The sequence below is a fragment of the Egretta garzetta genome, unplaced genomic scaffold, assembly GCF_000687185.1.
Source record: "Egretta garzetta isolate BGI_Z169 unplaced genomic scaffold, ASM68718v1 scaffold79, whole genome shotgun sequence".
Taxonomy (NCBI): domain Eukaryota; kingdom Metazoa; phylum Chordata; class Aves; order Pelecaniformes; family Ardeidae; genus Egretta; species Egretta garzetta.
Genome location: NW_009260791.1, coordinates 1,884,355 through 1,907,082, shown reverse-complemented (window position 1 = coordinate 1,907,082; position 22,728 = coordinate 1,884,355). Strand labels below are relative to the sequence as shown.

General features: G+C 45.0%; 1 protein-coding gene across 3 annotated transcripts in view; it reads left to right on the top strand.

Annotated features, from left to right (window-relative positions):
- ADCK1 (aarF domain containing kinase 1) overlaps positions 1–22,728 on the top strand; it is a 79,785-nt gene that overhangs the window by 9,100 nt on the left and 47,957 nt on the right. For all 3 annotated transcript variants that reach the window (XM_009646647.2, XM_035901975.1, XM_035901974.1), the window contains one exon: positions 19,385–19,588. In XM_009646647.2, coding sequence (XP_009644942.1) covers positions 19,385–19,588 — 204 coding nt within the window. The remainder of the gene's footprint in view (positions 1–19,384; positions 19,589–22,728) is intronic.

Genomic DNA, 22,728 nt, shown 5'->3' with positions numbered 1-22,728 from the left:
GGAAAAGCCATTTGGGGAGGTTAATTAGCTTTCCTCCTTTTGAGAGTAGAATGAGGATGTTCTCATTCAAACTCCTGGTTATTGGGCTGTCAGTATCTGGGCAAATATTTGGAAGGTATAACCTTGCGCCATCATTACACAGAATAGGATTTTTTGCTTCTTGGAAGCTATTCCTGGTGTTTGTTGTGTTTGCTTCTCATGCTGGGGTGGGTGTTTTAAAAATGAGCTGTGTCTTGTAGTGAAGTTGCCCGACTGAAGGATCCTGGAAAGAATGAGTGGGTGTATGTGTGCGTGTGTGTTTAAAAAATAACCTACAGTTTCTGGATAGTTCAGACCAATGAAGTAGCCTGTGTCTTTGGACTTCCTGCTTGATTCAGTATGACTGTGTGCCTTAAATAATAGGAAGTGATGTCCTAAAATAGTTTCTTCATGATGGAGGTGGACTGCATCTGCAGAGAGAAATCCCCAGGAGCTCTCCATGGCGTTCTTTCAAAAAGGCAACTGTAAATGGGGACTATGGGTTGTTCTACACCACAGCCAGTGCGTGCAGTGGTGGCTCTCTGCCTGTGCTTCAGCCTGTGGTGAACTGGGATGAGAAGCAAATGAACTTTCCTAGGAGACAAGGAATAGCCGTTAGGTGGCAGTGACTTTCTGTCACCAAGCTAAGTGGGAACCAGTAATAGAGGTGAAGAGCTTCCCAGCCCATCCACAGTCCCTGAGCTGATCATGTTAGGTTGCCCTATTATGTGCTCCCCAGGATATCTCTTAATCTAAAAGGCATGGTTGACGCTAATGCAGTCTAAAAAAGCTACTAGCAGGACCAGCTGGTGGCTTGATGATTCTACATTTGAGCACTGCTGTCTAGCAAACTTCCTGCCAACACATAAAGCATGAAAGCTTTGCGCTGAAAACACATAACAAGCTGTAAAATAAATCTTATAATTATAAGATACTTCCTTTTCCTCCTTCTGCTTTCTAGAGTGGTGTCAGCTGAACATTATGGCCACAGCATCTCTAGGTTTTAATTTTGTAGCATTAGGAAGGTCTGTTTGTTTGGGGATGTGTGCCTATAAAACAGGATGTTCTTCAGTCCTCTGCAGTGATTTATTCAGAGGCATGGGCCATCTCACTGTGACATTTTTGGAGGAGGAAGGAGAAGTGAGGGGAAAGAGGCAGTGCCTCATTTATTGTACTTTTTTCCTGGCTGTGCACCCTTGTCCCTGAAGTGCTTCACTCCAGGAGCATGAGTGTGAGGTGTCAGGCATACACCACTTGCCTAAGTGGTCCTGGATCTTTCTTGCACCTTCCCAGCAGGAGTGACTGTGTGGCTTGGAAGCATTTAGCCTTCTGTCCTCCAGGTGGGGCTATCCCTTTTCCTTTGAATCCCTGAAGACCTCATTACTTTGCTTCCTTATAGCTGCTGAAGAGGTACATAATAGCCGGAGGAATATCTGAAGAACATCTCAACCGGTACAGTGAGGAAACCATTAGGAAGCCCTTGAAGGATGTAGGCTGCAAGAAGCCTGCACCTTGAGGAGCACTATAAAAAGAGCAAATGGGAAGTGAAGAAATAATTGTTTTATTTGGTGTTCGGACTATGCCTTGAGTCCCAATGTGAAATGAACACTTAGCAGTGCAAAGTCAAGAGATATGGCATGAGATGGTATCTTCTTTGAAGAGCTCGTGGATTTATTTATTTGCTAGATTTTCATCCTAGATTTGGGTGGTGCAAATAGTTATGCACATAGGATTTCTCAGAGGGTTGAAGGCCTGCATAAAGAGGGAAGGAAACAGGAAAAAAAGAAGGAATTGTTTAGGATGCTGCTTTAAGTAACATAAGGCTGGTCCCATTGACTTTGGATCAGGCCCTAAGCAGGGGTGTTTTCTTAAAGAAGGACTGTGTAGCTGGGCAAGTTTATATGACTTGGTTGTCAGAGGCCACCTGTAAGACTGATCAGTAGAGCTGACAGGTAGCCAGTGCTTTATCTATTAGGAATGGGAAGACAGCTGGCTTGAGAATTTAAATAATCTTGTCTGAGATAAGGAAAAATAAATACCTAAAAGATTAATTTGGGGACAGAGACATGTCGGTACTTGCAATGGCAAACTGGGCTTCTCAAATGTTGTTTTCTTTGTCCTTTGAGTCCTTAGAAGACCCATATTGTGGATTCTGTTCCCCTTTCTAAGGTTACTGTAGTCAGCTTGCAATGAAACACCAGCTTGAAGGACCCCAAATTAGGAGTACAGAGATGTAAAAACAGGAATGAAAAGGCTGGTGTGGCATGCAGAAGATATTTCACATATCAGGCCAGGCTGGAATTTCAGACCAGGTCTGAATACTGTAGATTTACTCTGCTAAACCAGTGACCTTACCATGTTCTCCTCAAAGTGTATGTGATAAAAGAATGTGCCGGTGGGTAGCACGTGATTATCCTACCTGTCAAGGCAGTGTCTTCCTTTAGACTGTTAAGTCAGTGTTGAGGGAATTGCTGTGGTGGGTGGTGTCTTGCAAGCACTTCTCTGGACTTCTTGGCAATATGGAAGGCATCTTAGTTGGTTCCAGGAAACCCTTTTACCTATGTGGGGACTGTCCTGCTTGCATACTTGAGGCAAAGGTGTCTCTGAAGGGAACTCTGCTGTCTTCCTCCATCCAGTGCCTCAGGGTCAGGCAGGACTCTGACAGGCTGAGGAAGCCCTGGAGACTAGGACAAAAGGAAGCTATGTTTCTCTTGAGTTGGAGCAGTTGCTGATTTAGTCTAGGAACAAAATAAAATGTAAAGTTCGGTGCCAGGTTTGAAAGCTACTCTTACTTTATTGACTAGGGTGTTCAGGTGTCCTGACTAGAAATCTGCACATGTCTGTATTTTTGTACAGCTGGACAGGCACATCTGTCTGCCTGTAGACGTGTGCCTGTGTATTCAAGGTGTGCATGCTTCTGTTGAAATAGCCACTTACAAGACAGAGTCGAAGGTTCAAAGATGGCTTTGGAGGAGTGAATCCAAGATGGTAATCACACTGCTAGCCTAGTTAGGCCTACTTTTGGTCCTGTAGAATTGGTTTGGGGTTTCCTTGTTTTGTTTTGTTTTCTTTTTTTTTTTTTTTTAGCTTGAGAGTCCTGTCTCAGTGGCTGCAAATTCTGCTGATGGTGCACCATTCAGAGCAGCTTGCTGCTCCTTCTTCTGCAGCAGCATCATCTTGGCAGGTCTGACACCAGTAACAACTTGTTTTTGTCAGTGTACTGAGCTGATGTGACTTGGAAGGAGCCCACAGGGAGCAGATAAACATAGTGACAAGGGTCATCTTTATACAGCTTCCACTCTGTTCCTAGCTCCACTTTAACAATGAATCTGCATGTGAGCCTGCACATATACACACATGCACAGAGTGCTTTATGAAATGCCGCCTGCCAAGCCTGGATCCGTTTACTGTCTTGCCAGCTTTGGTGAATTTAGAGGTAAATTCACTGGAAAGGTCACTAGCAGAATTGCTTTTCAAAAAAACCCAGCTCCTAAAATGTCTTTACTGCCCCTGCAGTCTCTGTTTGAAAATGTACTTGTTTAGAGTTGCTTGTGAATTCTGTAGCTTTGCAGCCTGTTTGTTATTGTAGGGTTTCTCTGAACACAAGTTGTTTTTTGCAGGTTTGCTGAAGGGCAGCAAGCTTTGCACTCCCATTTGTTTATTGTAGGACTGTTGTGTGAAGAGAAGTAGGGAAGATACACTTTCCTCCCTTAGGGCCTTTCCTTTGTGTTCACAGTCAGGCAGCACAGCTGGGCATTTCCAGAGCCCAGCAGGAGCTGTTTCATCTCTGGAGTGCTTTGGTATCGCGTGTTCTGTCTCTCTTCTTCCTCTCCAGGACAGCTTCCCCTCTTCTATTTCTTGCAGTAAGCTGAAGTTTTGCTGTGGCAGTCTGAATTGGGAGTTATTCACTGCCAATATATGGAGTGGTGATCCTTGACTGGGGAACATTGTTATAATGAAATGATGGCTCCTGAGCGATGGGGAATGAGAAGCAGCAAGGCTGTTAGCTGGAACTGTGCTTTCCTCACTCTGAGCTGGTGCTTGTACTGGGCTGTGTGCTTAAAGACAAGAGCTGTCTGCAACCTGATGAAGGGCTCCCAAGAGCTATACAAGCTCCTGCCTCCCTGACCCGCAGGGTTGGATCAACTGCAACTTTCCTTAACCTTCACTGGCCCCAGAGGCTACAGGCTAGGGACTAAGTCTGTACCAGGAGTGAGGGTGATGTTTGACTCGTTTAAACATATGTTTTGATTTTAGGGTATCAAGTGCTTGGTAATGTGGCTCAGGACTGAGCAAAATCCAGGCAGAAGCAGCTTCATGCATGTACCTCTCCAGGTATATCCCTGTCTGAATGCATGCAGCTTCCCTTGCTAGCCCTGTACAGCTGACCTCTCCATTCACTTGTGCTGCCATCGTGTACCAGGCCTGAATCAGCTTCCTGTTCTCTTGGTTCTCCTGCAGCCTGCCCCAGCTCTGCCCTTACCTCCCCCCACTGATGCCTCAGCCCTGGCTGCCACTTTTCTGGCCCCTGCCATGCTGCTGTCAGATTTGGTACAGACTTACCCTAGCAGGTCTTACATTCATTAGCAATTCATGTGGCAAAGATTTGCTACAATCTTAGTTTTCTAAGAAAATCAAGACCCAGGTGCTGGGTGGTTTCATTGCCAGCCCCAGGCAGGACAGCTCTCCCAGGCTGCGGCATTGCACACCTGTGTCAATGGCAGTGGAGCCAGCAGGGTTTCCCTTCCCAATCCCTTTCCAGAGTAGGATTCCCAGCACTGGCAGAGCTTGGTCCTCACCTGGAGAGACGAGGTCTGTACCGTGCATGGCTTAGCTTCATTCCTGGAAATCTCACTCCAGAAACAGATGTCAGGTTCCCTAATGTACTGAAACCCAATGAGCTCACAGCTCAAGGAGTTCTTCCATTTACAAACAGCCTAGAAACCCATTATATTTCATATTAGTATGAAAAACTAATGCAGGCATGTGGTTTTTGTTTGAAGAATACTAAATTTAAATAAAGCAACAACAAAGAAGTCAAGCTCTGCTTTTTGCAAAATCTTTGAAATGGTGGGACGTATGTGTAGATAATGAAGGAAGGTTCTTTAAATATTTTAAAAAAGTGTTCACTGCTTATAATAGTTTGACATGTGTAGTAAATTAAAGCAGCAGCAATGTACAGATAAGACCACTTCCCCACATAGCCCCCATCCCAGTGGCAGATGCCCCTCCTTCCACCTGCATTGCTCAACAAATTTCATCTCAAGAGGAGAAATGAATTCTCAATTGTAACATGCCTAGTAATTAACTGCACTGTAATTCTGATGTGCAGTGCTGTCACCCACCATCGGGTGGGAGTGGAAAAGGCACTGCATTTTGTTGATGGTTGAACATTTGTTTTCCTCATCATTTTGACACCAGAGGTAATTGCCATTCCTGAAATATTCTCTTGCTACCACTACAAAGCAACTGTTAGGGACAAATTAATTATGAAGAATCTCGTTATGACAGATTAATAGGCCAACAGAGGAGACTTCTTTTTCTTCTTTCAGGCAACTGAATAGTAAAATCTAACAGCTCCTGTGTAACTGCTAGAAACATGTGCTTCTCTGTAAGCCAACACATATTTTGTTGGAGATGGGGAATTTGCAAAACTAGGACTAGAGTATCGAGTGGGTTTCCAAGCTTGCTTTTACTGAGCTTTTGGTCTCCCAATATCATGTGCCAAAATGAGCTTGAGTCTGGGCATCGCCATATGGAGGGGAGGTCTTCATGGTTGGTATTGGACCAACATCTTCTGTCAGGGTCATGGTTGAGCAGCATCATGAAGGCTTGGAAGTGAGGAATGCTGGACTTGCTGATTTGATGGATTTTAGAACAAGATATAAAGTCATTATCCAGACTGCTTTATGGCCACTCAGGGTTTCCTGTGTTGGAGAGGTCAGGTCTGATGTGCTGGTTGAGTTCCAAGTGGCTAATGATGTTCTGCCTGCCTTTGTCCTCCTGGAAGTTGCAGACTACTTGCCCCAAATTATTCTTGAGGGGTGCTCTCTGGGGACTGTCATGGAGTTGATTGAGGCACCCTGCTTCCCTGTGACTGAAACGTTCTGTCAAAGCCCAGGGGAGGAGGAGTTTGAAATATCTGGATTGCTCATGGCTGTTTTTAGAAGCTTGCCCAACTTATGTGTAGTCAGGACAGCAATTTATGTAGACTTGGTAATTGTGCTTTCAAAGAGGCAGTTAGATGTGTGTCTCATAGTTGACTGGCTACTATGGCATGCTACGAGAATCCAGGTGCTTATGAGCACATGATTAAAAAGGAGTCTATTTTAGGCTCCAGAATAGGCATAACCTAGATTTAAATAAGCCTTCTGGAGGACACCTGTTCACATTCTTAGCTTTACCTTCTTTGAAATCTCACTCAAGTTGTCAGGCAGATGTTTAAACAGAGTTTATCACCTCCAGCCAAGTGCTTGTACATACAGCACTCTGTCCCTGCCCAGGAAAGGAACGCATCCTCTGTAGTAATCAATGCACAGTGCCCTTTTGTGCCATGATCTTCTTAATGAGAGGACAGTGAAGCTCCACTCCTTTCCAGAGACCAAAACAAGACCATGTTTATCCCGTTCTCCATCTTCCCCTGCATGCGGACATCAACTCTCTGCTTCACTGTGACTTTGTCCTTCTTCATGAGATTTCTGTGTCTCTGTGTGGAGTATGTAAATGCTTTAAGAAAATAATGATATGATGCTAGAAGTCATAGATAGCATTACTTCTGGATTACTAGCATCTGATTTCTTTTCACTGCTCTGTTTCACACTCATCTTCTGTAGTGCTAATTCTCTGTGGTCCTTTTTGGCATGCAAATTTTGTCTTTGGGACTATCCACAGTGATTGTATTTTGCCAGCAAGGACTGATTCTTTGGAGGATCCCTGTCAATATTATTTTTCTGTCAAGTTTTGTAGTGATTGCCTTTCTAGTAGGCCTTTTGTCTTGAATTTACTATTTACCATCCAGTCAACATTAGAAATTGGCTGTCTTTGATTAGCATGTTGGTGGAGACTTTCTCTTGCCTATTATCTCCACTGCATTGTCATCTTTGCTTTCTTTTGTCCAGTGTTAGCCTTTTCCACCAGATACTCCCCCTTTTGACAAAGGAACTTCTCATGTGAGATTCAAACTGAAACCTCTGGATTCCTATATGGCACTTTCTTTTTAAAATTGTGGCAAGCACTGCCCAATTTGCAGTTTTTTCTACAAAGAAGTTGTAACTGGCTAGTGATGGACCAGGCTTTCCTTACTCTGCCCCTTGAGGTACTTGCACAGGGTGATATGTGGTAATTAGCATCTCATATATCAGGAAAAAAATCCACCCTGGATTTTTTTCCTGATAAAGCCCATTTCCTGCTATTTGTAGTTGCTTCTCTGGAAGGGTGGGGGATAAGGGTAGGGATATTCCTCCACAGGCAACTGACCAGTCACTTTGATCCTGGATGGGGTAGGTAACCTGGAGGTGGAGGCTTTCTGCTCCTTTTCTTCTTGACTCAATTCCCTGTGCACTGATAATGTTTCCTGTTGCATCCAATTGCTTGTAAATAAAATAATGGCTGACAGTGAGGCTGCAGGTGGAGGGACACTCTGTTTTCTTAAAATTAGAATGAGACAAGTCATCCAACAGCTTTACTGACTATTTTACTCTAGGTTCTTGTGACATGTTTGACATTTACAAATGCAGCATCCCTGCCTCATGGATGCTCATTCATCTCTTAGATGAGAGGGAAAACTCAACAACTGGCAATGGAAAAGGTGAAATGTCGACTATGTAATTGTATATAAAGACAATCTCAGTTTTATTCCTTTTACAACCTTGGTGAGCCACAGCCAAGTGCAGGGGAGACACATACAATATTGTTCCTTGTGATACCAGCTGCAATGAAGGCAGTTGCCTCTGGTACTGCTGGGGGTAATTCCTTCTGCTTATTGTGTGAGCAAAAGTAGTCTACCCTGAATAATGAATAACCAACATGTGGCCTCACCTGAGCACTCCTTTTGTTCATCTCTGTATGGTGCCATGTCAAATATTGATACGTTTTGCTTTATTAAACTGATACCTCATTCTATTTTTAAGTGGCACCTTCAAAGCCAATGTAGATTCTCTCTGTTGTTTGTGTTGCTAGCAGCCGTAAGGATTTAGTAGACCAAATGCTACCTTCTCTGGCACCCACATACGCCCATTTTTTCCAAATTCTACTTGCATTGGCAGCTGCACAAACCCATTGTTTTCAGTGAGAAAGCAAAGGAGTGGCTGTAAGGAAGGATCTGACCTTCTAATTGCAAGTCTATTGATTGTGCATGAATCAGAAGAGACACCAGCTCAGTCTCCCATAGTGGTGGTATTGCTGGGTTGCTAATAGACACCAGCTGCCTTTCTTGGTGTGGAGCTGTATGGTGTTAACTGGATGAAAAAGGTGGGGTAATTTATATATAGAGATATTTCACTGAAGTCAGCAACTCTGACTGATACCCAGAAGGGAACAGACCTGCTGAGTAACAAGGGGACATTTCTTCGTTTGTGGGTTTTTGTGTTTTTTTTTTTTGTTTGTTTTGTTTTTTTGTTTTTTTTCCCCCCAACATAGGCACTTTTTAAAGTAGAACTGCACTTTGCCATTGATGATGACTTACTGGCATCACAGCCACTCTCTATCCTACTGGATGTAGTGCTATGACAGTCACTGCAGTTTTTTTGAATTGACAGCGTAATCCCATGGTTGTTATCTTTCCTGACTTCCTCGTCAATCCAATTTAATCATGGCTAGGTATTTCATGTGTTACTGTCTCGCTCCTCTTCAGGCATTCTGTTCCTATGGAAAGAGGTCTGTACATTAAAGGTCAGAGCTTCTCAGCTTAAAGAAGGGGAAAGGAATCTACCTCTGTCACTTTGGTAAGGGGATGTATTGAGATCTGTAGAGAGGCTGCAGCAGAAACCCTTCTTTCTGGGTTCTGTGACCAAGCTAAATGCTGGTGCCCGTCTGCATGACTGTAAGAGCGGGAGCCTGCTTGCTCTGCTCCCCTGGCCATTGGAGTGACCTGCCAGGGGAGAAGTTGCATATGTACAAGGGGGAGAAGCTGCCGTTGCGTGGTTTAATCGCCTGATGTTGACTCAGATAGGTCCTGACTGGAGGTCAGCTGTGACGTGCAGCTGGTAGGGTGGGATTCAACTGTTGGGAAGAGAAAAACGTCAGCCCAGATTCTTTAGTGTTGACAAAGTGGATGTGACCATTTCTTCCCTCCAGCTGCAACGGCTGCCTCTGTGCTTCCTTCTTCCCTGCACACCCACAGTAGGAGAGCAGACTGTGTGAAGCTACCCTGTCTTGACCCTCAGCTGCTGAAGTAGATGAGACTTAGCTGAGCTTTCTCCATCTTTCCTTCTGTGCCTGTGGTTGGGCCATGCATCCTGATAAACCTCACCCTTCAATGTGTCTTTCAGTGTATCTTCTGTCTGTCAGTGCTTCCTGTGGACTCCATGGCTTTTCCAGCTCCATTTTATTGCAGGATGGGGAAAAGACTATCAGATGTCCATCCTCATCTCTGCTGCTATGATCCTTCACTTTGCTTTGAAGGCTAGGAATATTCAGCTTTCAACAGATACCCTTGATACTCATTTCATCTCATCTTCCACATCTTCACTAACCCTGGTAACTCCCTGTATGTTTCCCTTACCATTTACAGTGTGTGACCTCTTGAGCAGTTGGCAAACGTTACCACGTCAGCCATCCTGGCACCATCTGGTTTTATTATTGAGGTCAAGTCGTGAAACTCTCTCATTTATACCATAGTGGTTTATCTGTCTTGCAGTAGCTCCTGATGTACTTTTCCTTGATTGTTTTGCTCTCTTTACTCTATGTGGGACTTCAGACCTTTTTTAAGCAAAGAGACCATCCCTACCCCCCTCTCCTCGATGCGAAGCCTCCCTATGCATGGCCATGAGTGTATGAGCTTCAGTGACAGCTAATTCCTACTGTAGCCTTGTTTGAGCTCTTCCCCCCACCCTCCCCATGGCCCAGGACCAACCTTCACTTCCCATGTTACTGCCTTCCTACGGTCTCCTTACATGGGCATAGCTGTTTGGGGAGTGTTCTCCCTTCAGGTCATTTTTCTGCACAACATCATGTCTTGCTGTTCAGTCAATAGTCTATGGTTTCTGTAGGGTGTGTCAGCAGCTCCTGTTTCAGGAACACTCCTGATTGTAACACGCAACTAGGTTGATCTTGTTCCTTATAGCAACTGAAAATAGCAAATAAAACAGGGCTTAATAGGACTGATTGCTGGGAGCCCCCCCGCCCCAGCTAAACACAAGGCCATATAAGATTGTGTCTTTACAGCCCTCAGCTTGTTTTCACTGCCATCCCGCATGGTCTGATCGAAGCTGAGCTGAATTAATTTTGTTGGCAAGATTTTGAGAGATGCTGTGTCAAATTTATTGTAATTTCACCTGCCTTCGTAACAGGAGCTGCTGGCGCTGTGATCAAGGCACATGCCTGATTTCACTGCAGTGTCTGTCAATGTCTCTGTGCCTTCTGCAGCCATGCTGTTGAATGACTTTGTATCCTCCGTGGGTGCTCTGCAATGAAGCACAGGACAGATCTCTTTGTATACCAACCCTATCAAGATAACAAGGCCCTGAGGGCACTTTTGGGAACCTGCTGACTTTTCAAGTATTATGCATCTATGTATACACAGGTCTGGTCATTTCTTCTCATGCAATCTGATTTGATCTTATCCTCATGTGTAAATACCATTCATATAAGTGTACATGCCCCAAAAGAGAGCCTGTGTGAAAGACCTGTTGGGCAGTCACAGGTATTGTCTTATGGAGAGGGCTTCCATCAGGGTAAACCAGCTTCAAGAGCAGAACCTTCTTCACTGGAGGTGATGTCTGTAGGCGTAAAGGGATCCGCTTGACTCTCAGATTCCCGTATTCAACAGTTTGATCTGGAACAGTTAGTAGGAGAGAATAGGCAGGTAGTGCTATAGCCATAGAAGTGTTACATCCCGGTTACTTTAGCGGGTTATTTTCTCCTTGTCTCTGACCATCCCCTCCCTGTGCTCCTTGTTCTTCCTGCTCAGGAGACTTAGACAGAATAGTGCATTATATCACAGAGGTGTCTAGAGGGGAAACAGCTGCTCCCTTCTGATTTTTCTCCTGAACTGCCCCACAGATAACTAATTGCAGCTCAGTTGCTTCTATTAGCTATTTACCTAAAATTGAGCTGGCTAATGAAAATGTTTCTAATTAATACGAGGCAGATTAAAACTCATTACAGCAAGGTCGTCAGTAATGAGAGATAATCAGAGCACAAATGACCGAGCTTGGAGCAAAATGAAGATGGAACACAAGCAGGCTATCGGCACTGGCTGTGGATGCACCAGCCAGCAAGGGCAGGGTTTAGCAAGGTGACTGCTGGTGCTCCACACTGTGGTTGAGCAACACTGCTTCCTCCTCTCAGAGCAGCTTGGGAAGTGACTGGCTGAATCAATGGACCTCAGACCAGCATAAATGTTTCCTGAATCAAATAGCATCTCAAACTAGGGGTTTGTTGCTAGGCCACCTCTTAGTCACCTGTACAGATTATTAGGAACCACGTTGTGAGGGTATTAGTGGGGAATATGTGTAGCGTAGGTGGGAGGTCAATGTCTGTGTGTGCTTGTGCATGGAAATTCAGAGGCCTGATGGAAGGTGGGAGCTTGCACATACGTTCAATGTGAAATGAGCTGGCCTAGGTTTGGAAAAGTCCCTCCTGATCTCCAGGGAAGTTTTGCGCAAATCATGTAACGTGTTTGCTTTAAATTCAGCCTTCAGCACTGGTGATACAAGGCCCCAGCACCAACATCAGATTTCAGCTGTCTGACGCAGGCTCACTGTGTACATCCTTCCATCTGCACAGAGTTCACTGGCCATCCTGCTAGTTGTGTGACTCCTTGTTCCCATGTTTGTGAAACTGAGAAGCTAAGAGACTGTTGCTTTAGTCTAGGGGATCATCTCTGTCCTTTACCCTTTGCAGGCTATAAAGCTCTCTTCCTCACTTCCTGGCTGTCCCACTGGCTACCTACTGTTGTGCCAGAATGTCTGAAGGATTTTGATATCTGCTAGCACTATTTTGAGCTATGGAAGTAAAAACTGAGAATTAGGGGGATGCCTTTTTAACCAGGTTTTGTACCAAGAGGAACTAACTAAAAAGTATAGGTCTGAAAAGTTAACAATGTACCTGCCTAAGTGGGAACACATGGAATGCCTTACTCTCATATGGGCAGGCAGAGACCCATAGGTAAATATTTAGGAATGTTGTACATAACTTACACAAATAATGAATTACTAGATAGTGGGGCACATTGCACCAGGAGTTATTCCAATTCCAAAGATGTGGATCTGTCTGTGATCAGCAGTATGATCAGTTTAGTATTGGTATAAGGAAGCATTTGAATGGGAAATATCTGGCATGCATAGGAATGAGATTTTGTGAAAGTTAGGCAGGAAAGATAGTACAAAAAGGGGGCAATAACAATTCCATTTAGAGTTGTGTGTTTGATTATCAGACTGACAGTGTTAGTGAAGGCTATAGTAGTTTGTGTTAACTGCATGCTTATTCAGATTTATTGAGAGAGGAGATAACAGCCCCTTGGATGCAACTACACTGTCATTGCAATGGGTTCTAGGTTTTCTATTCTGTTTTTAAAACACCCAAGTACCCTATTAATTTCACCAGTAGTTGTATCCTCCCTAAACATCTTCACAGGTCCTTTGGCATGGCACTTGCTTTCAGTCTCTCACCATGTTAAACTGAGGTGGACATCCTGTCATTCCCTTCTGGTTTGTGCTGCACTGGGTCATCTAAAGCTGTTCTGTAGTTTTACTGTCCGCGTGCATATGGCCCTGTCATTATCAGGGGTAGAAGAGAAAAGGACTGTGGCCAGATTGCTTTCCTATCTTCTCTGACATGTCTTCTCTCCCTCCCCATCTTACCATGTTTTGGGGATACCCACTACAGAGCTGTGATGACATTTCTTTGTTCCCTCTGTACAGAGTCCAAGGGACAGCCTGGCTATTTGAGTCTGTTCTCCTGCTACTGCAGGCATCCCTAGAAGAGCTGTCTTGTCCATCCTCTTGGATGGCTGACAGCATATATGGCTGCGGTGTTCCCACACGCTGTGGGCCACAAGCCACTTCCCAGCATCCCAAAGGCTTAATATGAAAGACCATGAGCAGCAATTCTGCTCTGCCACAGGAAGAAAGAAAGAGTCTATCACCAATGTCTCAAGTCCTTGCAATGGCAGGTAATTTAGAAGTACAGAAGATCTTTGGAAGCAGATTGAACCCCAGCAGAAAGGGTGACTGATTAACTGGAATGTGGGAGCTGGACACACCAAATAGGTTCTTTAAAGATTTTAATGGTGCTGCCAGCATTGGTGCACCCTGTTTTCACTCTGTCTCTCACTGTGGCCGATCAATAGGGTAATTTTTGTCTTGATGCCTTGAGCAAGAGTGTTTAAAGCCCTTTAGACATTTTATTACATGTAATGTTCTTACGAGTCTGTAAAATGGGGGATAGCGATCCTGGGTTTTGTAAAGAGCTTTGTAAAAGCACTTTTAGAGATGAAAAGCTCCATATAAAATCAGGTATGGTTGTTTTATCATAAATGTCTAAAGCCTTTCTGAATTCCATTAAGCTCTTGGCTTCTCTATCCTCTGACAGTGAGTGCCACTGGTTAATGCTGTACAGTGCAAAATGGGATGTAAATAAACCTTTAAGAAGGTTGTTGCTTTGTGGAATGCCCTATTATTTGCTGTTTTGTGAAAGCTGGAAATAGGAATGGGAGATTTTATTTTTATTATTTCATATAACTCTTCTCTCTTATTCATCAACTGTCTCTAATCTAAACAGTCCCCTAACATTTCAGAACTCTTTTTTTATAGACTCTTTCCAAGTCCATGATCGTTTTTACCTGTCCTTCTCTTATTCTTCTGTACCTCTTTTTGTGATGGAATGTCCAGAATCCAAGGTGAGGTTGTGCTTTCAATTTATACAATGGCATTTTGATATTTGTAATGTTTTTCTCTTTTACTTTCTTAACACTGTCAAACAGCTTGTTTGGGTTTTCCTGACCCCCACTATGCATTGAGCAGGTGCCTTCACTGAGCTGTCCACAACAATGCGATGCAAGTGTTGGGCGGTTACAGTTAATTTAGAGCCCATCAGTGTGTGCGGGCAGGATAAATTGCACCTTCCAATATGTGTAACCTTGCAGTTATCTGTGCTGAGGGTGATCTGCCGGTCTATTGATTGTTCACCTGTCTTTGGTAGGGACTTGCAGGACTTACTTTTCTGTAGTGGTGAATAATTTCTGTTGCATCTCATGGAATTTTTGACTGCACCATTCTCTCCCTTGCCCAATCACTAGCAGGGAAATTAAACTTCAGTGTAAAAATAGGTGTAATGGGACACTCTGCTGCTTGTTTTTGACAGGGATGTGGGTCAACGCATTTATAGTAGAGAGCCCCTTCTGCCTTGTGGGTGCTACCTGTACCTGTTTCCCTTTTCATTACATTTCTCAGTGTCTCCAGTGCTAGTTCAGCCTCCCTGGAAGTAACAACATCGCAGGTGCTAATGTCAACAGGGCTTCTACAGTATCACCTCGTCTAAAAGAATTGAAAGCAGGTTGAAATGAAGCTGTGATAAAAACATCACTGGAAGTTGCAGCCTTGTCCTAACTAGAGAGCCCCCCACTGCTGCTGTCTGTAGTGCTGGGTTTGGTGTTGCAAAGAGGGAATTCTGAGATGGGAATTAGCTAAAATGAGCAAGTAATGTAAAGGAGCATTCTTGCATTTTCTCCAATAATTACTCATTTTTCTTTTCACTCTTTGTGAGGGAATTTATTGAAAGGCACTTGAAAGTCCCAATAAATATCTCCCTTTTCTCTTCTATTGACCATTGTATTAACATGCCCAGAGTATTTTAGTGGACTGGTAAAGAGTGATTTTTTTTTTTTTTTTCCCTCTCATAATCCCTGTTGGCTTTTTTCAGTCACATCACATTTAGCTAGATGATTTTCAGTACTCTCTATAATTATTGTCTCAACTAATTTAGTTGATACAGAATAAAAGCTTGCAAGACTATAATTTCCCAGATTACTCCAGATTTTTCTTAAATCCAGGGCAACATTTGTTCCCCTTCAGTCCTCTGGAAGCTAACGGTTTTAATGTGTGATCCCCCTTTTATTATGATTATTAGCATCTCAGCTACTTTTTGAATTCATCTGTAAGTTTTATACGGTTGAAGTTTTCAAGGTATTTTCTGGAGACGTCTTTTCTGAAATACTGTCTTGGAGAGTGTATCTCTATTGTAAGCAGTGATGGGCAGACTTGTCAGCATCCTGACCCATGCAGGGAATTGCCTGCAGCAGGAGAAGGCACCTCCTTTCCCTTGCTAAGGTCGGGAGAAGGTGGGATGCGAGTGGGTACCATGTGACATGGAGCTGTTCCTGCTCACCTGTACAAGAGTGCTCTCCAGTATGGGAGGCTAGAGGAGGAGCAGCCCTTCTAGCCCCGTCCTCTGGGCAAAATCCAGCCTGACCTCCTTTGTGAGGTGTCTGTGTTTGCAGTGTTCCTGGAGGCAGCGCTCATCACCAGGAATTTCTGGTGACTTGTTTGTTATGTCTTTGACTAATTGCATTTCAAATTTTCTCTCTGCATTCCTAATCCTCATTTCACGTTTTGCCAGCTGTGAGTATGCCCTTCAGGAATGGAATGACTTTTCTGAAGGATTTTTCATATGAGGAGTGGCTTCCACCACTTACTTTATGGTCTTTAGTGGCCTTTTTGAGCCCTTTTTTCACCAGGTCTGTCATCAGACACCAGATACTCAAGTTTTCGCTGGTGTATTTTAACTTTGGCATTTACTTTCTGCTAAATTAATTCCTTTATTTTTAAGACCAGATAAGTATTTGACAATTTGTGACATCTTGCACGTCTGTTGCTCTGAAGAGCAGTTCTTTGCTAAGGTCTCCGTGAGTAAAGGCTCCTTCAAAAGCATCAAAATTACTTGAGAAGCTATGTCTGCTTGTACATCAAGAGACATTAAAAAATGTCTCTTTGCAACTCTGCTTGCTGTGTATGTGCTTCATCCCAGAGGTGCCTCCTCTCCATACCTGACAGTTATTACTTCCATTATGGCCCATATGTAACAACTTTAATAATCAGCGTTAATCCAAATCTACCTAGGGCTTAGGTAAACCATGAGTTTGATAGACATGCTGTGGGCCAATGGAGAATTTGTTCTGCTGAAATTTGGGGAAGGGGTTTGAGACAGAAAGAGATGCCCGTGTGGACTGAGGGAAGAACCATATACTACACACTTAGACAGCATTTGTGATCTGAAGTGCTTCCTGAGGGAGGCTTATTCTTTGTAATCCTTAGTACCTGAAATGCTTCCTTTCTCTGCAGTGTGCTCCTAGGCATGATGCATACAAGCGGCTCCCTGTCTAACTAGCTGTTGTCCCCAGCTCTTTTCCCTGATAAGAAGAATCTTAAAGGTATTGCTTGTGCAACAAAGAGCAATATCTTGTGAGATTTCTTGGAGAAAAGCTCTGAGCCATTCTGGAGGTTTCCTTTTACCCTGTGGTTTCTTCAAGGCAGGACAGAAACGCAGGTCAACGGTGTCAGACCACAGCAGTAGGAATGTGGCACTCTTACTCTGTAGTAGTAGATTGGATTAGCAGGTCATCTATCAGAGAAACAAGTGCTGCATCTGGACTGTGACCTAGCTTGGGGAGAGCCAGGCAATTAATAGATACCATTATGAACATTTTTCTGCTAAGAATCCTGACCAGGTTGATAAGAAAAGAGACCTTGGAAGCTGTATTCACAGTCCTGCTTCATTCTCACTGTACTTCTGCCTCTAATGCGGACTGGAGTTTTGTAAAATGTAGTGCTATAGATAGATTTCCCTCTTCTGAGACAAGTTGCCTGGTCATCTTCTGTCCCTCTAGCAGGGTCAGGAGCTGGCAGTCCATGGTCTGGCCAGCCAGCCAGGGTAGCTGTCTCGTAGGAGTTTTAGCCAAGCCAGTTGTGAGAGTATGCTGGAGGTATGCTGTGCATGGGAGGTTTGTTCTCTTCTGTTCCTGGAGCCCTCTGTAAGGATGCTCTCATCTCTCTTGGCCAAGACTGCTGTGTCCATGAGGCACTCCAGGTTCTCTACAGAGTGGGTAAGTTTGGGAGGGCCAAAATTTCCTTTCTTTGTGTGCTAGAGGGTAGGGGCTATTTCTGCCTTCTTCGCAGCAGTGACCAACATGAAGATATGGCTTGCATCCAAGTATATCTACAACCAGTTGCATTTTCAGCTACGTGAGTTTTCCATCCTGTTTTCTCCATCTCCCTTGGTGATCTGTGTGTGGCGGGTAGGTGCCTTGGAGTGGCTGTCTGGTTGCGTGAAGGGGGGTGGCCGGGCCAGCCACTGCTCCCTTTTCCCTTTGCTGCTGGCAGGGGGTTTCCTCCACAGCTGGAGGCAGCGGGCAGAGGGCGATTATCGGAGCTGCATGAAAGCTGTTTCCCTGTAATGGGCTGCACTCCTGGTGCTGCAACAAACTACCCAGCTGCTCTGGCTCCCTCCCTCCCACTGCCTTTCTCTTTCATCCCATTACTCCCTCACTGCTTTTCTTGCTCTCTTGTCCTCTTTGACAGCTTCCTTTCCTTGTCCCCTTTTGGCCTGCTTTTGTGCCTGCTGCACACAGGGAAGGAGTGCAGGGAAACAGCCAAGGCAGAGGCTTGCTTGTTACAGCAGGAGCTTTAAAGCTGGTATGTAAAATGCAGCGCAGAAATGTGGGAGACTTCAGGCACGCTTGTGGATGTTATTTTCTGCCTATGTATTTGCAAGTGCTTTTGAGCAGGCAATATGCTGGGGGAAACTCACTCTCCTAGCATGAGTTATGCTTGCCCATGCGCGCCCACCTAGGAAAGTGTGTGTGTGCATGTGTGCATCAAGCTGTCAAGTCTCACATGCTGAGTGTGAGACTTGCACATTAGGCTTTCTCCTCACACTCCCCTAGGCCTGTGTTTTGTGCGCTTGCAGCTTGGCACTCAGTCTGTCCCCTGACATTCCCAAATGTGAGACACTCGCCCTGTCCCGTGATGTGACATGGCACTGCTTTGCATGGAGGGCAAAGATGGCCACTAAATGGGGTGAGTGTGTGTGGTGTTCATGCTTGTTTGTGGTGTTGCTCCTTTTTGCCGCATACTTTGAGGCTTTTGGTGGAGTCCCTCACCACAGGATCTTGGGCAGATGAGGTCTGCAGACACAGGATTTGACCTTCAACGACTTCTAGAGGAATTAGGAGCCTCCATGCAGACAGGTGTCAGGCCTTAACAGGAGACGGCTGCAGAGTTATTTTTTGTCATTGATTTGCTTAGATCTTATTAATATATCAGGGTAAACTTATCTGAAGTTTATTAAAGAATATTGAGTATAGCTGTGTCCTTGGCAGGAGGCTTTTCTAGTGAGAGTTATAAAGGCAGAATAAATCACTGTCAGAGAAGGATGTGGTGGCTAGTCTGTTCTGGAGAGGCAGAATGAACCTCAGGAGCTGAAATCCAGACCAGGCAATGTGAGCAAAGCTGGCAAGTCTTCCAATTCTTAAAAACCACTGTCACTGCAGACTTTGTTGACAATGTAAGCAGTAAGACCAAGACCTGGCTGGACTGGAGGGTTGTAGTTTCCCCTTGTGGTGTGTCTGAGTGAGCTGAGGAGGACGCGGGACTGCCCATGTACGGTCTTCCTAACTGCCAAATAGACATCCATATTTTTGATTTTTAACAGACTCTTCTTCCAAGTTCCTGGAAGTTTCTGGGATGTTTCTGTAGTTTTCTTCTCACTTTAATTCATTGCACCCACGCTAAGAGTCTAACATACATGGTTGTGGTCTTGACTATTGCCTTGACGAGGGGTTCCCAAACTGCGCATTGTAGCAGTGGATCAAAGTGACAAACCAGTGCTGCCCTATGGCTAGATATGTTATTCTGCAATAATGTAGCCTTGGACAGAACCAAAAACTAATGTGCTGTCACTGATCATGGTGTCTGTGCAAACAAGTGTCAAAGCCCCTTATACTCTGGAGCATCTTGTCCTGGTCTGGTTCGGCCCCTCTAAGTCAAGCCAGCATCCTAATGCTTAGCTGACACATTAGATCATGATGCCCAAAATCAACAAAGGAAATCCCTGGTCTGTTTAAATGCTGAAGAAATGAAAGGTACGTATGTGGGCATGTGCATGTAACAGACAGAAAAAGGGCTTGGCTGATATTCTGGTCTCTCCGCAGGTGCACCTGCGCTCTGCTGAGCGCCTCCGGAAGCTGTGCTGTGCCAACCGAGGCACCTTCATCAAGGTGGGACAGCACCTGGGAGCGCTTGACTACCTGCTGCCTGAGGAGTACACCCGCACCCTCAAAGTGCTGCACAGCCAGGCCCCACAGAGCACCAGGCAGGAGATTGAGCAAGTCATCCGTGAGGATCTGGGCAAAGAGGTAGGGGCTGTCATAGCCTGTGTTGCCTTCTCAGGCCTCAGCAAGCCCTGGGCAGCTAGAAGGAGGAAGACGGGAGCAAGGAGGTGGTTCTCAGCTGCAAGAGATACCAAGGGGACATATCTCCTCCTTGCCCCTGGGAGAATGCCGTGTGAATTTTCCCTGTCCATTGATGGCCATTATTGGCAAGCTTAGGAAAGGAGAAGATAACAGAGGATTAAGGGTGTGAGGGCAGCCAGGTGGAAATGGCAGGGCTCAATTGAGCAGTGTACCCCAGAGGTTATGTCAAGACTTAACAGGGTTGCTGGAGGTCATGATGGAGGGCTGTCTGCCACACTGAGGGGTGGGAGCTGGAGATATTGATGTTCAGGACAAAGATATATTAGCAGGGCTCTGTGAGGGACGACTGCTCTCCCCTGGCTGCACTAGACCAATTCCAGCTAGCACTGACAGCCTTTTACTTTCTCAAGCCCCTAATTAACCCCCAAAGAAAATAATAACATAAATCACTTTTGGTGCTTGCAGTCAAGTAATGCAGTAGCCCAGGAGTCTGTGTCACCATTAACCCTCAGCAGCCTACAGAACTGAGATCAGAGGTGGGTGCCTGTGTTCATTAGATATAAGGGAAGTAACCACAGTATTTAGAGAGGGCATTCTGCTACTTTGCATCTTGCCCCTTCCAGGAAGAGGTCCCCTCACACTCAGCCCAGATTGAGGAGAGGCATTTCAGTGATCACAACTGACATGATGAGAGGGATGCAGGAGGCAACAATGTACAAAGGCAATGGGAGAGAAGGTGGGTGTGAGGGAGAGGAAGACAGGAGGCTTGAAGAATGGAAGCAGTGTGGATGTGTGTTTTGGGGTGTTCTGGGATGTGTGACTGTGTGGTGAGGAGGGTAACGTGATGGTGTAAGTGAAGTATTTGCACCTAGTGAGTGTATTACGGGCAGATTTGGATGGGGTGGGTCTGCCTATGTTTCGGTTTAGGGCCTAGGTATTGTCTAGTCAAGGATGACAACTAATATTTCCCTGAAGTTTAATGGCAGGGTTAATGTCAGCCCCTGACCTGCAAGGTGCTCCTTCTCTGTGCTGCATCCTTGTAGCATGGCTGGTACCAGCTGTGTTTGATAGCTCAGTGGACAGATGGAGCAGGGCAGGCTGGCTGCTCCTTGAAGACCCCTGCTGCTCCGTGGGCCTCCATCTGGCAATCTCCCCTTGGCAGAAACCAAGGAAAGCCATCCTGAGGTTAGCCCCCATTAAATGACCACAGCCCTGGACCAGTTTGTGTGGTGTCTCTCAGGCTGAGGCAGGTGCTCGGAGGTGGGCCCTCTTCTTTTTTCTCAAGGTTGTGTTCAGCTGCCATTGATACACCCTGGTTTCTTTCAGCTTTTTGGGAGCTAGACGAGCCTTCCATGCCTCATTGATTCCCAGCGAGGCAGCTTGAATCCAGTCTCCACAGCAGCCTTCCCTCTTAGCATTCACTTCACCCACATGGGAAGTGCTGGGCAATATTTAATTTTAAAGTGACAGAAAGAGGGAGTGAAAAAAAGGCAGAAATGGGAAGAAAGGGATAGAGAGGAAATGCTAATGAGAGAAAGAGAGCAATGATAAAAGAGAGAAATGCAGAGAATGATGTGCATAAAAATAAAGGAGCTGGTGAAACTGGGCAGTATTAAAAGGAGAGTTAAATGCCCATTTCCATTAGTTACGAGGTACCAAATCAAGGTATTTAAAAGCAAAAGGGATTTGGGGAATGTAATGCACCTAAGTTGTCTTTGCTGGAGCCCAGAGGATTTAATAAGGTTACTTCAGGAACAAATTTAATTCCAGTGTAGCTACATCCTGGTTACATTTTAAAAACTATATACTTTGCTGAAATACAGAGGCAAGGTGGAGTGTCAGAGCAGAGGGGAGTGCAAAGGGGGATCCTGAAACTTTCTCCGTTGGGGCCAGCATCACACCTGGGAACTTGCAGTTGAATTCAAACAGAAGAGAAAATGATAGTGAGGGAACCTTCCCAGGGGGCCTAGTCCTAACCTTGCTGCTCTCGAATTCAGTGGTAAGACTTTCAGTTCTTCCATCAGGCGCAAGATGGATCTCTAGTGTAGGCAAGAAGTAATTACATACAGTTTGGATCAGTGCAGAACACATGGGGGAAATAGGAACTGGAAATACAGAGGTACCTAGAGAGGAATGTGACAAGCTGACAAATTAGGCAAGAGCTTGCAAAAGGGCAGGAAGACCAAAAAAAGCCAATTTTTTGTATAGAAGTATTGTATCTTCAGTCAATTAGAAATAGTCTGTATTCTGATGTGACCTACTCCTGAGAATCTTGTCAGGGGCTTGGACATTTGCAAATGGAGTGGTTTTGTGGTAAAACTGGCGTAAGTGGAGAGCATGCCAACGGGACTGATCTTTGAGCAAAGGCAGAGGGCTTGTGAGGTGGGTTTACAGCAGTTCAACATGGCTCTGTTGTCACCATGCAGACTTGCATGACACCCTGCTGATGGGGGAACTACTATTCTAGGCCGGCGTCATGGCTGGAGAATGGGAGCTGCAGCATGTAGCTCTGTTGCCTGAGCTAATGGACTGATTTAAAGGCAAATGGCATGTGTGCTGATCTGACACAGAAGCAGCATCGTATATGCTGACTAGTGGGTTGCCCTGTCAAACCCTGTTTTAAGTCAAGGGTGAATCTGTGTACCTATCAGGGATCATTGGAATAAAAATAATCAGTAGTGAGCAGATGCTAGCTTTCTAATCTCAGCCATAGTGGTATAGCTAAGTGATGGTGGGAGGTGATCGCTTGAGTGTTGTATGCACGAGTTTGGGATGGGGTTCTCAGGACAGCATGAGTAGTAGCAGTGGGAGAGTCTGCACAAAGAAATTTTTACAATGACTCCTGGAAATGCTCACCAGTAAGATCATAGAGTAAGAGTCTTTTGGGGAGACAGTGGAGATACCACAGGTAGGGCTTGTTCTGGATGGATTCCTTGGATCAGCTGTGTGCATAAGAATGGGTGATGGGATATGAATGAAGGAGTGTCTCTTACCTCTATTCTCATCTTCCCTGATTGAATAAGGTTCTGAAAATGAAAAGGTGTCACATGTGGAAAATGAATGCAAAATGAGTATGTTCCCTA